At 44.0% G+C, this 21,145-nt stretch overlaps 1 protein-coding gene across 1 annotated transcript; it reads right to left on the bottom strand.

Moving 5' to 3' along the window:
- Window positions 1–80: 80 nt before the first annotated feature.
- On the bottom strand, window positions 81–19,900 carry snrpe (small nuclear ribonucleoprotein polypeptide E). The gene is made up of 5 exons (XM_061783470.1): window positions 19,716–19,900; window positions 14,219–14,245; window positions 14,071–14,133; window positions 9,227–9,305; window positions 81–221 (listed from the first exon to the last, which is right to left on the bottom strand). Exons 1-5 carry the CDS (start codon window positions 19,767–19,769, stop codon window positions 166–168), a joined length of 279 nt encoding a protein of 92 aa, XP_061639454.1. The 5' UTR covers window positions 19,770–19,900; the 3' UTR covers window positions 81–165.
- Window positions 19,901–21,145: the final 1,245 nt, after the last annotated feature.

Below are 21,145 nucleotides of genomic sequence, written 5' to 3'. Positions count from 1 at the left end.
CTGTCTGCCACTAGATGACAATGACCCAAATTCTCATGTAAACGTGAGCGTAATAGGAATTTCAAACAATCTCAAGAAAATTATGACAAAGAAAAACTTTATTTTAAAAATGAAAACATGTAGAAATGGACATGAAAATGAACAAACATTTCAACAGTCATCTTGTCACTTGGACACACTCTGCAGCAAGGTGATGTTATCACCTTTCAACATGATCCTTCCTGGAAAAGAAAGGAAGAAATATGGAAGTGAATCAGAGGAGTAAAATGATCTTGGTAAAAAGTCAATTGTGTGCATGTAACACTGAAAAAAAAACACCAAGCGAGTGAAACCTGTTACTAGGGGCAGTTTCTGATATGGGCAATATAATTTTACTTAAATGTTTACATTCATGTTGCAGTTCGTGAACAGACAGCAAGTTTGTTTACGCAACTTAATCTACATAGTGTAGTTTAGTTCAGAGTATTTTTCCAAACAGTAGCTATTTTGTTACAGATAAGTTTTTTTTTTTTTAAACATTTTATCATCTAATTTCTGGTTTACATCACAGAACGTAAGTCTGTAATCTCAGAGACTAATATTTTACAATCATGTATAATTAGTGTACTAAAGTCAGTTTTTTGCTAGCACAATGTTCTTTTTTAACCCGACGCTCCCAAAAAAAATATAAAAAACAAAAAAATAGAATCGTGTATCGAATCGTGACCCACTGGCTATCCAGCGAGGCTTCATATAACCGGCCCAAAACTAAAATTTAAGCAAAACGACTCATTTTATACCGAGACAAGACCAAGACGATAGAGACTTAATTCTAATATCGTGAATATTGCGACATCCCTAATTTGCACCCAAGCCACTACTAGAGGAGGTGACACAATGTTGGTTAAGCCTGTCTATGGTTGGGCATCGAGAACCGATGGGAACTGGGACTAACGTTCCGGTTCGCCCAGAAAAGTTTCAATGCCTAGTCCACCCACCCCAAAGATTGTGGCGAAAACCAACGAAGAAGAACGCGCACGAAGACGTGCTTGTGCCCAACGGCAGCGTACAAAAGTGTGTCTTAACTTTGTTAAAATTAATGACCAGTCATCTCAGTGCAACAGTTGGAATAAGATTATATTGTGCAAAGGAGGCTTTCACGATGTGTAGAAGTCCTACGTACTCCCTCCCGCCTCAGCCGACACCGCGCGGAGCTTCAGTGAAGTCAACTCTCAGTCAATTGGGCGAGTGAAACAATAAAATACATCTATGGCTACACTGAGGCAACTAACAAGGTAAACAGTTGGTTGCACTGATGGTTTTTAGCGTTTATTTTAGTCTTCAAACCAACGTAACAGCCGATGACAAGAAAAAAAAAAAAGGCTTAACATTGAGCTAAAACTTCAACGTAGCAACATTACATCAATGAATAGGGACAAAATTCACATAAATGTTCTCTCACAGTATCACAAACACTAATCTTGTGCCTCATCGGTGGGGAGTGAAAGGAATCAACGTTTTATAGCATTTAGTTCCAGCCATTAAATAAATAAATAGCCGGCGCTGTCTAGTTACTTTTCGTGCCAAAATGCTGAGTTCCGGTGCGTACCCTTCAAAATAAAAGGCTACAAGCTTAAAACAAAGTCTTAAAACTTGCACATATAAACCATTTGACGTGATAAAACAGTCCCAAATAACTATTTTAACAATGCTATATTGAAGTTATAGTTGAAACATTAATGAATATTAAGTCAATTGGGTTAGTTCCAAACACATTGCCTTGTCGTTCATAGGTTCATACTTGTTATAAAGAACCCCGACTCAAATGTTAATTTTAGTCAATGTTGCGGGCTGCTATGAAAATGGATGTTCATAATTTGGATACTCTATTTAAACCATGCAAACTTATACACATCTACACACACACATATATATACATATATATATAACTCATATATATCATCATCAGCCATTATCTATCCACTACAGGATGGCTTCTTCACGTTTTCAACTACTACGACATTTTGCAATTTGTTGCCAGTGTATTTCATGATTTCATCTATCCATCTACTTTTAGGTCTTCGCCGTGGTCGCTTTGTGTCCAGTGGTATCCAATTGATAGTTTCTGTGGTCCACCTTTTGTCAGAAATGGGCAACGTGGCCAGCCCATTTCCGTTTAGGGCTTTTTATTTTTTTAATGACGTCGGTAACTCGCGTCTGCAGTCTTATCCAACTGCATCTTTTCTTGTCGCGAATGCTTATTTTCGACATTTGGCGTTCCATGTTCCTTTGGGTTACACATAGTCTTTGTATAACTTTGGCATTCGTAGTCCAAGTTTCAGTACCATAAGTGAGGACTGGTAAAATACATTGATCAAAAACTTTTCTTTTCAAGGAAATGGGAAGATTGTTATTGAATATAACACTAAGCCTTCCATAAGCCTGCCAGGCAAGCTTTATGCGGCATTCAACTTCAGTGCTTGTATTTCCATCCATTGTTACAAGTTCACCTTATCGTGGCGGAGGGGTTTGTGTGTCCCAATGATCCTAGGAGCTAGGTTGTCTGGGGCTTTATGGCCCTGGCAGGGTCACCCATGGCAAACAGGTCCTAGGTGAAGGACCAGACAAAGCACGGCTCAAAGACCCCTTATGATGACGACAAAAAAATGGACTCAGGTTTCCCTTGCCCGGATGCGGGTCACCGGGGCCCCCCTCTGGAGCCAGGCCTGGAGGTGGGGCTCGAAGGCGAGTACCTGGTGGCCGGGCCTGCACCCATGGCGCACGGCCGGGCACAGCCCGAAAGGGTAATGTGGGTCCCCCTTCCCATGGGCTCACCGCCTGTGGGAGGGGCCATAGGGGTCGGGTGCAGTGCGAGCTGGACGGTGGTCGAAGGCTGGAACCTTGGCGACCCGATTCCCGGCTACAGAAGCTGGCTCTAGGGATGTGGAATGTCACCTCTCTGGCAGGGAAGGAGCCCGAGCTGGTGTGTGAGGTCGAGAAGTTCCGACTAGATATAGTCAGACTCGCCTCCACGCACAGCTTGGGCTTTGGTACCAGTCCTCTCGAGAGGGGTTGGACTCTCTTCCACTCTGGTGCTGCCCACGGTGAGAGGCGCCGAGCAGGTGTGTGTATACTTATTGCTCCCCGGCTTGGCGCCCGTACGTTGGGGTTCACCCCGGTGGATGAGAGGGTAGCCTCCCTCCGCCTTCGGGTGGGGGGACGGGTCCTGACTGTTGTTTGTGCCTATGCACCAAACAGCAGTTCAGAGTACCCACCCTTTTTGGAGTCCTTGGAGGGGGTGCTGGAGAGCGCTCCCGCTGGGGACTCCATCGTTCTGCTGGGGGACTTCAATGCTCACGTGGGCAATGACAGTGAGACCTGGAAGGGCGTGATTGGGAGGAACGGGCCCCCCGATCAGAACCCGAGCGGTGTTCTGTTATTGGACTGCTGTGCTCATCACGGATTGTCCATAATGAACACCATGTTCAAGCATAAGGGTGTCCACACAGGACACCCTAGGTCGCAGTTCGATGATGTACTTTGTGGTCGTGTCATCGGACTTGCGGCTGCATGTCTTGGACACTCGGGTGAAGAGAGGGGCGGAGCTGTCAACTGATCACGACCTGGTGGTGAGTTGGCTCCGATGGTGGGGGAAATACCTGTAAATATCTGACAGCCAATAAAGTTATTATAAAAAAAAAAAAAAAAGAAAATTTAAAAACAGTCGGCGGTCTGAGACAGACAACACGTAATGCCGGATCAGACTACAAGACAAATTTGCTCTCTCACAATTGCACTATGTCAGACTACTGCAATCAAATCTTGTATTCCGATACCACCGCATTCCGTTTTTTTCCGATCACTGGGCTTCATCGTGTCAACGCAAACGGACACACTCGTTACCATGGCGACAACAACAATAATGGATCGCGGCGTGTGTTTGTAAGAACAAAATGGGGAAAAACGTGTGTTGGTGGTCACCGGTGCTCAGGAGAGGACATTCGTTTAAGGCTTGCTTCAAGTATGTTCACGTACTTTTAATACGATATGGCTCGCAAGCAGGCAACAAAAACATTATGTAGCCTAGCAAGCTAGTGGTACCACGAACGGTTGGATGTAAACATGCCGCCGTTCTGTCCAATCATGCTCTAAAATTTCGGTGTGGGTGAAGTAATTTAATTAAAAATAAAGTAATTACAGTAAGTTAGCACCCATTATTTCTGTCATGTTGTAATGTTGGTTTGACCTGACTGATTAGAATACATGACCTGACTAGAGCAGTGATTTCCAACCTTTATGGAGCCAAGGAACATATTTTACAATTTAAAAATCTCACGGCACACCAACAAACAAAAATGTCACAAAAAGTGGATACATTTATTACTGTATTTACTTCCTGCGATCTAATAGAAGACCATTCATTTGTTCTGTCTGTCACTATGCCTTCTTCTTCTTCTTTTCCTTTCGGCTTGTTCCGTTAGGGGTCGCCACAGAGCGTCATCCTTTCCCATGAGAGCCTATCTCCTGCATCCTCCTCTCGAACACCAACTGCCATCATGTCTTCCCTCACGACATCCATCAACCTTCTCTTTGGTCTTCCTCTAGCTCTCTTGCCTGGCAGCTCCATCCTCATCATCCTTCTACCAATATACTCACTCTCTCTCCTCTGGACGTGTCCAAACCATTGAAGTCTGCTCTCTCTAACTTTGTCTCCAAAACATCGAACCTTGGCTGTCCCTCTGATGAGCTCATTTCTAATTTTATCCAACCTGGTCACTCCGAGAGCGAACCTCAACATCTTCATTTCCGCCACCTCCAGCTCTGCTTCCTGTTTTCTTTTCAGTGCCACTGTCTCTAATCCATACATCATGGCTGGCCTCACCACTGTTTTATAAACTTTGCCCTTCATCCTAGCAGAGACTCTTCTGTCACATAACACACCTGACACCTTCCTCCACCCGTTCCAACCTGCTTGGACCCGTTTCTTCACTTCCTGACCACACTCACCATTGCTCTGGACGGTTGACCCCAAGTATTTAAAGTCCTCTACCTTTGCCATCTCTTCTCCCTGTAGCCTCATTCTTCCCCCACCACCCCTCTCATTCATGCACATATATTCTGTTTTACTTCGGCTAATCTTCATTCCTCTTCTTTCCAGTGCATGCCTCCATCTTTCTAACTGTTCCTCCAGCTGCTCCCTGCTTTCACTGCAGATCACAATGTCATCTGCAAACATCATGGTCCACGGGGATTCCAGTCTAACCTCATCTGTCAGCCTATCCATCACCACTGCAAAAAGGAAGGGGCTCAAGGCTGATCCCTGATGCAGTCCCACGTCCACCTTAAATTCTTCTGTCACACCGACAGCACACCTCACCGCTGTTCTGCTGCCCTCGTACATGTCCTGTATTATTCTAACATACTTCTCTGCCACTCCAGACTTCCGCATGCAGTACCACAGTTCCTCTCTGGGTACTCTGTCATAGGCTTTCTCTAGATCTACAAAGACACAATGTAGCTCCTTCTGACCTTCTCTGTACTTTTCCATCAACATCCTCAAGGCAAATAATGCATCTGTGGTACTCTTTCTAGGCATGAAACCATACTGTTGCTCGCAAATACTCACTTCTGTCCTGAGTCTAGCCTCCACTACTCTTTCCCATAACTTCATTGTGTGGCTCATCAACTTTATTCCTCTATAGTTGCCACAGCTCTGCACATCACCTTTGTTCTTAAAAATGGGCACCAGTACACTTTTCCTCCATTCCTCAGGCATCTTCTCACGCACTAGAATTCTATTGAACAAGCTGGTCAAAAACTCCACAGCCACCTCTCCTAGATGCTTCCATACCTCCACAGGAATGTCATCAGGACCAACTGCCTTTCCATTTTTCATTCTCTTTAATGCCTTTCTAACTTCCCCCTTACTAATCATTGCCACTTCCTGGTCCACCACACTTGCCTCTTCTACTCTCCCTTCTCTATCATATCTATCCCTCATTCATCAACTCCTCGAAGTATTCTTTCCATCTACCTAGCACACTGCTGGCACCAGTCAACATATTTCCATCTCTATCCTTAATCACCCTAACCTGCTGCACATCCTTCCCATCTCTATCCCTCTGTCTGGCCAGCCTGTATAGATCCTTTTCTCCTTCTTTAGTGTCCAACCTGCCATACATGTCATCATATGCCTCTTGTTTTGCCTTTGCCACCTCTACCTTTGCCCTGTGTCGCATCTCAATGTATTCCTTTGCCTCCTCGTCCTCTCAGGTCCCACTTCTTCTTAGCTAACCGTTTTCCTTGTATAATTTCCTGTACTGTGAGGTTCCACCACCAAGTCTCCTTCTCTCCTTTCCTGCCAGAAGATACACCAAGTACTCTCCTGCCTGCTTCTCTGATCACCTTGGCTGCAGTGGTCCAGTCTTCTGGAAGCTCTTCCCGTCCACCGAGAGCCTGTATCACCTCTTCCCGAAAAGCTGCACAACACTCGTCCTGTCTCAGCTTCCACCACATGGTTCTCTTCTCTGCCTTTGTCTTCCTAATTTTCCTCCCCACCACCAGAGTCATCTTACACACCACCATCCTATGCTGTCTAGCCACACTCTCCCCTACCACTACCTTACAGTTGGTAACCTCCTTCAGATTACATCGTCTGCACAAGATGTAATCCACCTGTGTGCTTCTAACTGGTATAAATAGATGAACAAAGATACATTATTTATTGTAAATATAATTTTTTGAGCAATTAAGTACACAAGTATATACAGTAAATGAACAGGTCATTTAAATAGACACTCCTCCATCATGTGGTCGGATCGGTGATTGGCCCCAGAAATCCTGATCGTGTAAAGCCTAGTTATTAGGTTTAGCGGGCCACCACTTTTTCACACCGGGCCAGGTAACTTCGAATAGTTCCCCCTTAATAAATGAAATCATTTAAAAACAGCATTTTAAGTTCAGTTGGGTTATATTTGTCTGATATTTAACATTTGTTTGATGTTCTTAAAGTAGGAAAACTACGCAAAAATATAATACTTTTTCACGCCACTGTATGAGAAAAACAGACCCATTATAAACCAATGTTTTACATAAAGTAACTGTGCTGTGCACGTCTTGATCTCTGAGGGGCAGTGTGGTGCACGCAATAAGATACACACTTGCAGTAACAAAGAAAGTAGAAGTCTCAATCGAATGTTGTCAGAGTAGTGTTATATTGCCTGTTTTACAGTATGTGTTCATATATAGTTTGTGTACCAATATTCATCATTTTGAGAGATACAAGTGCTCCGAGTTTAATGGTAATTTTCATTAGCTTGTTAAATGTTTTTATTTCATTGTGAGTTAGCTTTGTGGTAGCGATTTTTGTAAACAAAAATGAAAAAGAAACTAAGTCTGTGATGTATTTGAACATTCAGTAAGTGTAATTTTGCAGTGTGTGTTTTATTTTACAGTGAACTTCAACAGGAGCGTCAATAAACAACTATAAGCAAGCAACATTCACTCTTTCGCCTTGCTATGTGGTTGCACCTTGGCAACCTGTTGTTGTGATGATGTGGGATCTGCATGCCGTCTGGGCACCGCTGAATAGAAGTGCTGGAGCGAAGCATAGAATAGACTGCTTGTATAAGAGTGGTGAAATCGGAGATTATAGATTCAGTCAAAACCGATGGATTTTTTCCTGACATCGGACCGATATCTGAGATAAAAGATCGGATCAGAACACCCCAACTTCAAAACATAAAAATGCTATAGAATCACATACAAGGGAGTCATATTAAAGCAACAGCTCTGTCCTTTAGTTATAATGCCAAATTCGAGCTCAAGAGGCATTAAAAGTCACATACAATAACTATAAGCAATATTTCTTAATTTTTTAGCATTAGGGTTACTATTTATTATTATAATTATTTGCAAAGTTTTTAAGTAAAACCTAATTAAGTAGCATGTTTGTGGCATTGTGACAATTGCCGGTACTTTGTCAAAACCCATTCATTTATTACCTCTGTCAATAGGTTCGGTATATTGCTCCCTGTATGGCTTCTGTGCAGAGCTCTACTCTGCCGAACATTTGACACTAATTCCTACTTGTCAGAACTGTTGAGACGTGATAGTTACGTACGTAAGGTCAGTCGCTTATAAGCATCATACTTAAGAGCCAAATCAGCTGTTTTAACTCCATGTACAGCTTCTGGACAACGACTTCTGACGTGTTTTTGTGTTGGTATTCTGTATCGTGGTTTGAGTGTCTTTTGTCCATTTCCTGTGTTCCAGATTTACAGGAGAATCCAGAATGACCCCAAACATCAGATTTCAAAAGGTAGAAGTCGCTCGCTCCAGGTTGCTGCTACCACGGCTGTTTGCTTTAGTCGCCCTTTTGTTGTTGTTTGGTAGAGTGCTGTTCCCGTCCATTCAAGGCCAATCACACGCAAAGCACCCCGGCTTCTGGTAAGGACGTGAAATCGATTCAGAGGACTTGCTGAATCGATACTGAATTGCGAGGGGAACATTATACATAACGCTTCCAGCGGATAGAGTAACTACACCCAGAATGTCTCAAAATCGGGAACATTTGGGAGTGCTTTAAAAAAACAACATTTTTTTGCCAATTTATGGTTGACAACTTGCTCTAAATGACGTATATGATTACAAAACATTAACAATGCAAATATGAATTTTAAACGACTGCCATCAACCCCTTGCACTCTGACCTTTAAAGGTCCCATATTTTGGCAATTTAGACCTTCATAGTGACTTTGTAATATGGACTTAGTATACCTGTAAAAGTGTCAATTTCATTTCATAGAAAATCCTTGGTGTTGTCATACGAGTGTCCAGAAAAGGATCCTCTGACTGCTACTTCTGTTTGACCTGGTTTTGTCGTATCCGCTTTGTCCATATTTGGCTACGAGGAAAGGGGCCAGCCTTTCCTATGATTGGTTGCCTCCATGTAGAAAACCCACTTGTGAGAGCACACGTGTTATGTTGATGGTGCTGGTTCAGGAGCGCCGAGTTAGGTAAAGACCTTCACAAGTGACGTAGATTAGCTTGAGAAATTCAAATGACCAGATTTCAGGCCTCTTGGCAGAAAAAAATATTTGTAACTCAGGAATACGTAAACTTTTTAAATTAATATTTCAAATGTGTACTGAGGCACCACATAGTCAATATCAGACCTTAAATAGTAGAAAATGTTGGTTTGGTAAAATACAGGATCTTTAAGAAACAAGACAAAGTAACCTCTTACCCAGTGGCTTCCTGTTCCTTGTCTTCATGTGGACTTCCTCGGAATCCTCAAGAACCAAGTTCATGTACTCATCAAAACCCTAAAGATATTGAACAGAACATTAATTGCAAAACTACAAGAAAATAAAATGGTGATAAACATTTGTTGGCAAACATATTTTACATATTTTAAATAAAAGTGGAAATACACATTTTATCAATAGGAATATGTGTCATTACAAACACCGTCTTAAGTCACAAGATACATTTATAGAAATAATGTACATGGATTTAAAATACGAGATGTGTTAATTGTATCCAGCCCACTTCATCACAAAATTTAGTCAAATCACAAATTCAGTCAAAATGTAATAAACATTGCTGTAATTTTATAACGTTATAATTATACACACAATTTCCATTCCAACACACTGCTTTCAATTGCCTTTTCTCATTCACAAGTATTGCAATGGCAGCGTGTGACAACAGCACAAGAGAATGCTACCTCTGTAACAATAACTTTTAGTTTAAATTATCATTAATCATTACTAATAAACTAGGCAAGTCAACTGCCTCTGTTATCTGTTGGTTATTGAAATGTACTGATCAATTCACAAACCTTAACATCTGCATCACAATGCAGGCAACTAATGATTAGTTCTCCCACTTCTATGATTCAATTACAAAAAAGATGGTTAATATAGTGATCATAAATGAATGGTTGTCCTTGCTTTGCAATACACAATGTGGCAGCTTGCTTTTGTACTTTGTCATTTAGCTATTGGAAAAACTCTCAATTAGGGCTGGGGAGAAAAAAAAAAGTCAGCCAAGTCGACTTAAAAAATAGGCTGATGTAGAATTTATGCCTCGAAGCTCTGCTGGGACAAAAAAAAGAAAAAAAAGAACCATGCTTGCGTCAATGTCTCACAGACATTTATTGCAAACGAACGCAGTGTTGGGCTACTGATAAATTTAGGAGCATCTGTAAGTGATTTTTAAGACACTAATAGATGTGTAATGTACATATAACATGATTTTTGGGTGAGCTGAATGTTAGCATTTTATTGCCTTATACTGTCATCACTAGCACACTAATGCTAATCGCGAATGTAAACCGTTTAGCAAAGGCTGATTTTGTTGTCTCAAATTCTCAAATTTATACCACAAGGCTCAAATTAGTGACTCATGTTTTTGAGAAGGGTGAAAGCTGCAGCTGTCTACTAGTGTGGACTGAATGCACATGCAACATGGGGAAATGAAATGCCAGCATTTTGAGCGTAATAGGGAATCATGATCGAAAATCGGAGTTGATCATGTGATTTTCAGCTGATCATGATAGGGAGAAAAAGATTGGTTTTATTCATTTTTTTTTTACATTTTAAATGTCACAACGTGGAAAAATAATCCAAAGGTACAATTATCTTGCCAAATGGAACAGTAATCGCTTCGTTTTATATTAATGTCACTTTTCAAATCTCTAACCCCCACCACCCCACCCCCGTGCTTTAAACTACTTATGAAACCCTAGGTGTAGTTTACTGTTAAACTAAACGTGCAAACAAGAGAATTACCAGAGCTGCTGTGAAAAATTTAGTCTGGTTGCATGTCAAAGTAAGGGGGGAAAAGAAGTTTGTTTTTGTACAGTCAATGACTGTATCGGCTGTTCCTGCTCTGTGCGCCTTGGCCTCTTAGGGGCAGTGTGGCGTAATGCATGCATGGAGCTACCCATTATCTGCAAACAAAAAAAAAGTACAGAAGAAAGTCACGCTATAACATTTAAAAAATATATATTTTTTCACAGATTAGGAAGAATACATGCTTGTGAGTATTGTTATATTACCTGTCTCTGTGTTACTACGATGTTTGTGTGTGAATATTTTTTATTCAAAGATAAATAGCTCCTGTGACCAGATGCTAATACTAGGTAGCCGGTCAACAGGATTTTCCATTGACTGTTAGCATTAATCTAGCGATTTCTAAAACAAGGTGTGTCTTGTATTTAAATATAAAACAAGGGTAATCATTTTTGTTGCGCGCTTAGCTTTACAGTAAACTCCAACTTGGGCGGGAGGGTTGTCAATGAACGCTTATAGCACACTCAGGGAGGGCAGATTAACATTCTACAGGCTGCAAAGTATGAGCCGCTGTATGTGTCTAGCAGTGTTAGCTTCGGCTATTGTCCTGAGGCTAACCCAAATGCGTACCCGTTTATTAAGTCAGGCAGTCTTGGTTGCAGTTTCTCCTTATGGCATGACAACATCCTGCCTTAGACGGGATGTTTCGGTGATTTTTCAATGACTTAGAAATTTGTACTGGCCCCAGCAGGGGATTTGTGACAAAAGATTGATAAAAAAAATAATGTGTGTATTTTTAAATATGTAGTAAAATAAAGTTAAACCAAACTCACGGTTTTGCTTCAGTTACCTTGATTTAGCATGCGCCGAATAATACGGTGCGCCTTATGTATGGTTTAAGTACAGAAATAAACCCCGTAATTGAGACTGCGCCTTACAATCTGATGCGCCTTATGGTGCGGAAAATACGGTGTGTGTGTGTGTGTATTTTTTTATTTATTTTATTTTTGCAATGTGAAATAACAGAGGATCAGTATTGGGAACATTAATTTCCTGCATGAATTTGTTCAAAGTTCAATTCACTATTCCAAAAATGAACTACTTCAGTTCACAACTCTAAATTTTTAACTAAGTTCACCGGTCCAAAAATTAACTAGTTCATAGTTTTTTGTATTCAATATTGTACGTTGCTGACTGGCTATTACCCTCAAAGTACTGGCATTTCATTTCCTCATTGCTGCCACCCATTCAATCCACACGAGTAGCCAGCTGCAGCTTGAGGAAAAACGTGTTGTTTTGTGTTTTTTTATAACCATGAATTAAAACAAAAACAGGACTGTAGCCCTTAAGAGTGCAAAGAAAAAACATGCAACACAGTATGACAGGAACGATAGTGAAAGGACATTGATAACTGCATTCCCAGAAGTTCTGGCTGACTATAAATCCATCAATTTTCAACACCGCGTATCCTGGTGAGGGTCGCGGGGCGCCGGAGCCTATCCCAGCTCACATCTGGTGAAAGGCGGACTACACCCTGAACTGGTTGTTAGTCAGTCGCAGGGCACATATAGACACGGACAACCGTTTGCACTCACATTCACACTGTCACTGAGTGGGAACTGAACCCACGCTTCCCGCACCAAAGTCAGGCGAGTGTACCGCTACACCATCAGTGACTTCTGGCTGACTATATTAAGAAAAAATTATCTACTTATTTTACAAAATTTCATATCACAGTTTGACCATGCAGTGTTTTAACTAAATAATTTGCCTTGTAATCCATTTTTTAAATTATGGATTGTATTACAAAAGAATCAAGGAACAACCTGAACGCACTTTACGTAAATTGCCAGAAAAAATGGTTTTGTAGACTTCAGAATTTATTCTGCTGCTGCCATCATGAGTTGCATCAATATGGACAAGTGAGCCCTTTCCAGAGGCAACCATGCAAGGCCAAGCCATGACATTACCGCCACCATGCTTCACAGATGAGCTTGGGTGTTTTGGATCATAAGCAGATCCTTTCTTTCTCCATACTTTGGCCTTTCCATCACTTTGGTAGAGGTTGAGCTCACCAGTCCAGAAACCATTGTTCCAAAACTTTTGTGGCTGATCTCTGTACTTTGCAAAATCCAATCTGGCCTTCCGATTGTTTTGGCTGATGAGCGGTTTGCATTTTGTGGTATGACCTCTATATTTCTTCTCTCAAAGTCTTCTTCAAACAGTGGATTATGATACCTTCACCCCTGCCCTGTGAAGATTGGCAAACCATTTGTCTGGCAATTTAAAGAAAAACACATCCAAACTAATCAGGACAAGCTTCATCATGTAACAAAACAATGACCCAAAACACACTACCAAAACAACAAAGGACTTCTTCAGGGGGAAAAGGTGCAAGTTCTTAGACTGGCCAAGTCTATCACCAGACCTTAACCCAACAGAGCCTGCATTTTACCTCCTGAAGAGGAGACTGAAGGGAGAAACCCCCAGAAAGAAACAAGAACGGAAAGAGGCTGCAGTCAAGGCCTGGAAAAGCATTTCAAATGAAGAATGCAACAGTCTGGTTAAGTCAATGGGTCGCAGGCTTGATGCAGTTATTGTAAGTAAGGATTATGCCACCAATATATTAAATGTTATTCACTTGAAGCTAATTTAATGTCTGTTCCAATACTTTTGCTCACTTGAAAAGTGGGTGGCTTCAAACAAAAGGTGCTCTGTCCACAGTTGTTTTAACACATCTAGATGTAAATACCATGAAAGCTGGAATTCTGAACTTTTGTCTCATTCATCTTTTGATCTGAAACTCGGATATCTTCAGCATACAACAAAAACAAAGGACTTGACCTTGCTATTCCAATACTTTTGGAGGAGACTAATTTACTGTAACATGGGTGCTAATGATATTAGCATGTCCAAACAGGTCCCTCTGCTGGTCACTTTATTACAGTTGATTCACTGTATAGTGAAGTACACCAACATCACAGCGGACCCCGCGATGTGACTATTACGCACACGTCCATCGCGATGACGATGCTCAAACAATATATTGTGCAGTCCTAGTGCTTTACATGACCAGTGTATGGACTATACTGTATCAAATGTACCATAGCGAAAAATCTGAATACGATAACACCTTTAGTGTAGTTCATATGACTACGATGACTGTGATTAAATACAAATAGCATTTTAACTTTCTCTGAATTATTATTTGGGGTTCAACTCTCCTCCAGGTAAAAGAGCCACAATAGAATAAAGTGCTACAGTTGAAGTTGAAAGTTTGAGTGGGACTTACAATGATACAACCCTCTATTCTGATGTTGACTTGTTCATACAACCACACCTGGATCCTTGAGCGCTGTGAATAAATGAAAGATAATTAAAATTGTAATCGCACAAAACAAACTATCAGCAGAGGAGAAAGACAAATCTTAAATACTTACATTTTGGAGGTATCTGAAGATTAGGTTCTGATTACTGTGGTCAAAGAAATTATGTACAAAAACAGTGCTAAAAATTAACAGAAATATTACATATATTCAGAACATTTATTTAGTTTTAGCTGCAATCCATCTACTTCTCTGTGAAGTCCCAGTTAATGCACTGTGTAAAGTTTGAGCTATTTTACCTCACCATGTGGTGCTGATGATTTTGCACATATTAAATTTGGATTGATACAAATGGAAAAATTGTAAGTTTTTTGTCACTAGGAGTGGGCTCCAATGTTGGTTTCGATAGTTTCTGGATGTGTTAACAGAACTTTAAAATTAAACAAATACGGTCAGATTACTTTACAAGTACTCTATCACTACTTGTTGTTTTTGCACCTTGATAGGCAAGTATTGTATTGAAGAGTGACAATAAAATGCTACCATAGCATCCATCCATCCATTTTCTACAGCTTATCCGGGTCGGGTCGCGAGGGCAGTATCTTTAGCAGGGACGCCCAGACATCCCTCTCCCGAGCCACTTCATCCAGCTCTTCCGGGGGGATCCCGAAGCGTTCCCAGACCAACCGAAGGATGTAGTCTCTCCAGCGTGTCCTGGGTCGTCCCAGGGGTCTCCTCCCAGTGGGACATGCCCGGAACACCTCATTAGGGAGGCGTCCGGGAGGCTTCCGAATCAGATGCCCCAGCCACCTCATCTGGCTCCTCTCGATGTGGAGGAGCAGCGACTCTACTCGGAGATCCTCCCGGATGACCGAGCTTCTCACCCCATCTTTAAGGGAGAGCCCGGACACCCGGCGGGGAAAACTCATTTCGGCCGCTTGTATCCGGGATCTTGTTCTTTCGGTCACGACACACAGCTCGTGACCATAGGTTAGGGTAGGAACGTAGATCGACCGGTAAATTGAGAGCTTCGCCTTAAGGCTTAGCTCCTTCTTTACCACAACGGACCGAGACAAAGTCTGCTTCACTGCAGACGCTGCACCGATCCGCCTGTCGATCTCCATTCTTCCCTCACTCGTGAACAAGACCCCAAGATACTTGAACTATTCCAATTAGGGCAGGATCTCATCCCCGACCTGGAGAGGGCACGCCACCCTTTTCCGACTGAGGACCATGGTCTCAGATTTGGAGGTGCTGATTCTCATCCCAGCCGCTTCACACTCGGCTGTGAACTGCTCCAGTGAGAGTTGGAGGTCACGGCTTGATGAAGCCAACAGAACCACATCATCTGCAAAAAGCAGAGATGCAATACTGAGGCCACCAAACCGGACCCCCTCTACGCCTCGGCTGCGCCTTGAAATTCTGTCCATAAAAGTTATGAACAGAATCGGTGACAAAGGGAAGCCTTGGCAGAGTCCAACCCTCACCGGGAACGAGTCCGACTTACTGCGGGATATGCGGACCAAACTCTGACTCCGGTTGTACTGGGACCGAACAGCCCGTATCAGGGGGTTTGGTACCCCATACTCCCGAAGCACCCTCCACAGGAATCCCCGAGGGACACGGTTGAACGCCTTCTCCAAGTCCACAAAACACATGTAGACTGGTTGGGCTAACTCCTATGCACCTCCGAGGACCCTGCCGAGGGTGTAGAGCTGGTCCACTGTTCCACGGCCAGGACGAAAACTACACTGCTCCTCCTGAATCTGAGATTCGACTTCCCAATGAACCCTCCTCTCCAGCACCCCTGAATAGACCTTACCAGGGAGGCTGAGGAGTTTGATCCCCCTGTAGTTGGAACACACCCTCCGGTCCCCCTTCTTAAAAAGGGGGACCACCACCCCAGTCTGCCAATCCAGAAGCACTGTCCCCAATGTCTATGCGATGTTGCAGAGGCGTGTCAACCAGGACAGCCCCACAAAATCCAGAGCCTTTAGGAACTCCGGGCGAATCTCATCCACCCCAGGGGCCATGCCACCGAGGAGCGTTTTAACTACCTCGGTGACCACAAACCCAGAGATAGGAGAGCCCGCCTCAGAGAACTCACACTCTGCTTCCTCATGGGAAGGCGTGTCGGTGGAATTGAAGAGGTCTTCGAAGTATTCTCCCCACCGACTCACAACGTCCCGAGTCGAGGTCAGCAGCGCCCCATCCCCACTATACACAGTGTTGGTGGTGCACTGCTTTCCTCTCCTGAGACGCCGGATGGTGGACCAGAATTTCCTCGAAGCCGTCCGGAAGTCTTTCTCCATGGCCACGCCAAACTCCTCCCATACCAGAGTTTTTGCTTCAGCGACCACCAGAGCTGCATTCCGCTTGGCCAGCCGGTACAGGCCTAAAAGAACCTTCAGCTTGACGGCATCCCTCACCGTTGGTGTCCACCAACGGGTTCGGGATTGCCACCACGACAGGCACCAACCACCTTACGCCCACAGCTCCGGTCAGACGGCTCAGCAATGGAGGCGGGGAACATGGTCCACTCGGACTCGATGTCCCCCACCTCCCCCGGAACATGAGCAAGTTCTGTCGGAGGTGGGAGTTGAAACTCCTTCTGACGGGATTCTGTCAGACGTTCCCAGCAGACCCTCACAATACGTTTGGGCCTTCCACGTGGGACCGGCATCTCCCCCCACCATCGGACCCAACTCACAACCAGGTGGTGATCAGTTGACAGCTCCGCCCCTCTCTTCACCAGAGTGTCCAAGACATGCAGCCGCAAGTCCGATGACACGACCACAAAGTCAATCATCGAATTGCGACCTATGGTGTCCTGGTGCCAAGTGCACGTGTGGACACCCTTATGCTTGAACATGGTGTCCGTTATGGACAAGCCGTGATGAGCACAGAAGTCCAAAAACCGAACACCGGGTTCGGATCGGGGGGGGCCGTTCCTCCAAATCACGCCCTTCCAGGTCTCACTGTCATTACCCACGTGAGCATTGAAGTCCCCGAGCAGAATGATGGAGTCCCCAGCGGGAGCGCCCTCCAGCACCCCCTCCAAGGACTCCAAAAAGGGTGGGTACTCTGAACTGCTGTTTGGTGCATAGGCACAAACAACAGTCAGGACCCGTCACCCCACCCGAAGGCGGAGGGAGGCTACCCTCTCGTCCACCAGGGTGAACCCCAACGTACAGGCGCCAAGCCGGGTGGCAATAAGTATACCCACACCTGCTTGGCGCCTCTCACCGTGGGCAACTCCAGAGTGGAAGAGAGTCCAACCCCCCTCGAGAGGACTGGTACCAGAGCCCAAGCTGTGTGTGGAGGCGAGTCCGACTATATCTAGTTGGAACTTCTCGACCACACACCAGCTCGGGCTCCTTCCCTGCCAAATAGGTGACATTCCACCTCCCTAGAGCCAGCTTCTGTAGCCGGGGATCGGCTCGCCAAGGTTCCCGCCTTCGACCACCGCCCAGCTCACACTGCACCCGACCCCAATGGCCCCTCCCACAGGTGGTGAGCCAATGGGAAGGGGGACACACGTTACCCTTTCGGGCTGTGCCCGGCCGGGCCCCATGGGTGCAGGCCTGGCCACCAGGCGCTCGCCTTCGAGCCCCACCACCAGGCCTGGCTCCAGTGGGGGGCCCCGGTGACCCGCGTCCAAGCAAGGGAAAACCGACTCCATTGTTTGTCGTCATCATAAGGGGTCTTTGAGCCGTGCTTTGTCTACCATAGCATACCATTTGAATTTAATCTTTAGAAACGGCTAGGCTTGATTTAAGCGGCCTCACATCACAGTTTGAGAGTTAAAATTAGTATTTTCCACCTAAAAAAAAACATTGAAAAGCAAAACTGTGAATCACAGGTTCACCGCGGAGACAGCTGACACAACACGCTTACATCACCGATGCGTGGGAAGTGGGACGCAGAAGATATGTTTTTTTTGGGCTGATCACCGAGTTTAAAAAACAATAATCGATCCGATCACAAGATGGAGGAATATGTCTATTTAAATGACCAGTTCATTTACTGTATATACTAGTGTACTTAATTGCTCAAAAAATTATATTAACATTAATAATGTATCTTTGTGCCTCTATTTATGCCAGTGAGGCATACTGACAGACAGATGGTCTTCTATTGGATGGCAGGAAGTAAATACAGTAATGTATCCACTTTTTGTGACATTTTTGTTTGTGAGTGTGCCAATTTTTAAATTGTAAAATATGTTTCTTGCCTCCATAAAGGTTGGAAATCACTGCTCTTGTCAGATTGTGTATTCTAATCAGTCAGGTCAAACCAACATTACATGGCAGACATAATGGGTGCTAATTTACTGTAATTACTTCACCCACGCCAAAACTTTAGAGCATGATTCGACAGAACGGCGGCATGTTTACGTCCAACCGTTCGTGCTACTGCTGGCTTGCTAAGCGACATAACATTTTATTGCCTGCTTGTGAGCCATATCGTATTAAAAGTATGTGACCATACCTGAAGCAAGCCTTAAACGAACGTCCTCTCCTGTCCTGAGCACCGGTGACCACAAACACACGTTTTTGCCCATTTTGTCTTTATAATACTGTCGGCTCGCTCCTCTCTTGTTGTTCTCGCCAATTATATTATACACAATCAGATAAGCTAAGCTCATAAATGCACAGCAATGCACATAATTTATTAATAAATTTAACGTCACGAAATGTTAAAATTCTAGCTGCTTAAGTGAAGATGCAAAACGGCTGTTTTTCTTTTTAAAAGTATTTTATGCACAATGTAAATTTAAGAAATAAGAAGAATCACCTTTTATTGTCATGAACATGCATGCACACGAAATTTGTTCTAATAAAACAGTTTATTATATAAAAAGGAAACAAATAAATCAGATAAGTGAAAGTTCTTATTTTTTCTTTTGCATTTATAATTGCTCTTTACCCAAGCAAAGATATAGTTATTCCAAATATTCGATTGTTTGAGATATTGTCACATTTTTATTTAATAAAACCCTTGCTTCAGGTCCCTGTGAGATTAACCTGCAACCAAATGCTCCTCAAAATTATACAGTTGCTCCTCAAATGTAGAAATGTAATCATGAATTAATTGAGGCGTAAAACTGATACTCAAAAAAAAAAAAATATTTAGGTTATTTTTGTTATTGTTTTATTTTAATCTTTAAGCAGTTTTGTACTTTCGGTGCTAATGAAACGTGTCGTCCCGCCGCGTTACATCAATTTTAGTTGTCTCCAATCCGACCATCTGCATGATGTCGTTTGCCTGTATTGCAACAGTAGCTACAAATAATAATAAACGTAGAAATATAAAGTGTATCGTTTCGCATATTTTATCTTTACCATTGCTCTCAATGGTCGTGCGCCACGCACGTCCACAGAACGCGCCTCTAATTGGAACAGCCACTGATATGGACCATCAACCACATTCCAATAGTAGATGTATGTTTCAACAACATTAATACAGACTCGAAGACACCCGCCTTTATTATAAATCAAAATTGAATGTCTCACATTCGCTACGTTACGCGAAACAGTTAGCTTAGCCGCTAAAGCTAAATGATGGAGTTCCGTGTCGTTCCTCGACAGGGAAAAAAAAAAAAGGATACAATGGGCTGAACCATAACCTTCTGAACCTTCTGGCCTTGCCCTCGGTACGCCATCCTTCCAAAGCGCTCCCAGTCGTAGATGGACGACGAATCTTTGACTTGCTGCTTAAACAGACAACACAATCACGAACCACACGCGTTCGCGTCAATGAATGGCGGGCTTCCGCTTGCTTGCGGTGGAGCTAAGGCAATCTCGGTTTTTACAACAGCGTCACCTCTGTTAGGAGGTCATTACTACATGTAATTCAATTTCCATGCACATATGGCAATGGGAATAAATGTCTGTATAAAAGTATCCGCGTCATATATTTTCAAGATTATTAGGCTGTCGTACATTAATATGTGGTTGATTATAACTGTAACTATACTGGAAGCCGTCAACTTATCATGGTGGAGGGGTTTGTGTGTCACAATGATCCTAGGAGCTAAGTTGTCTGGGGCTTCACGCCCCTGGTAGGGTCACCCATGGCAAACAGGTCCTAGGTGAGAGACCAGACAAAGCACGGCTCCCAAGACCCCTATGAAGAATACATTAAATGGATCTAGGTTTCCCTTGCCCGGACGCGGGTCACCAGGGCCCCCCTCTGGAGCCGGGCTTGGAGGTGGGGGTCGAGGGCGAGCGCCTGGTGGCCGGGCCTGCACCCATGGGGCCCGGCCGGGCACAGCACAAAAGGGTAACGTGGGTCCCCCTTCCCATGGGCTCACCACCTGTGGGAAGGGCCATAGGGGTCGGGTGCAGTGCGAGCTGGGCGGTGGCCGAAGGCAGGGACTTTGGCGATCCGATCCCCGGCTACAGAAGCTGGCTCTCGGGAAGTGGAATGTCACCTCTCTGGCAGGGAAGGAGCCTGAGGTCGAGAAGTTCCGACTAGATATAGTCGGACTCGCCTCCACACACAGCTTGGGCTCTGGTACCAGTCTTCTCGAGAGGGGCTCTTCCACTCTTGGAGTTGCCCACGGAGAGAGGCTCTGAGCAGTTGTGGTTATACTTATTGCCCCCCGGCTCGGCGCCTGTACATTGGGGGACTTCAATGCTCACGTGGAAAATGACAGTGAGACCTGGAAGGGCGTGATTGGGAGGAATGGCCCCCCCGATCAGAACCCGAGCGGTGTTCTGTTATTGGACTTATGTGCTCATCACGGATTGTCCATAACGAACACCATTTTCAAGCAAAAGGGTGTCCACACGTGAACTTGGCACCAGGACACCCTAGGTCGCAGTTCAATGATCCACTTTGTGGTCGTGTCAGTAGACTTGCGGCCGCATGTCTTGGACACTCGGGTGAAGAGAGGGGCGGAGCTGTCAACTGATCACCACCTGGTGATGAGTTGGCTCCGATGGTGGGGGAAGATGCCGGTCCAACCTGGCAGGCCCAAACGTATTGTGAAGGTCTGCTGGGAACGTCTGGCAGAATCCCCTGTCAGAAGGAGTT

Source organism: Phyllopteryx taeniolatus, chromosome 9 (assembly GCF_024500385.1).
Source record: "Phyllopteryx taeniolatus isolate TA_2022b chromosome 9, UOR_Ptae_1.2, whole genome shotgun sequence".
Lineage (NCBI taxonomy): Eukaryota > Metazoa > Chordata > Actinopteri > Syngnathiformes > Syngnathidae > Phyllopteryx > Phyllopteryx taeniolatus.
Note: the sequence above shows the minus strand (reverse complement) of the source record. Positions and strands in the feature narration are given on the sequence as shown.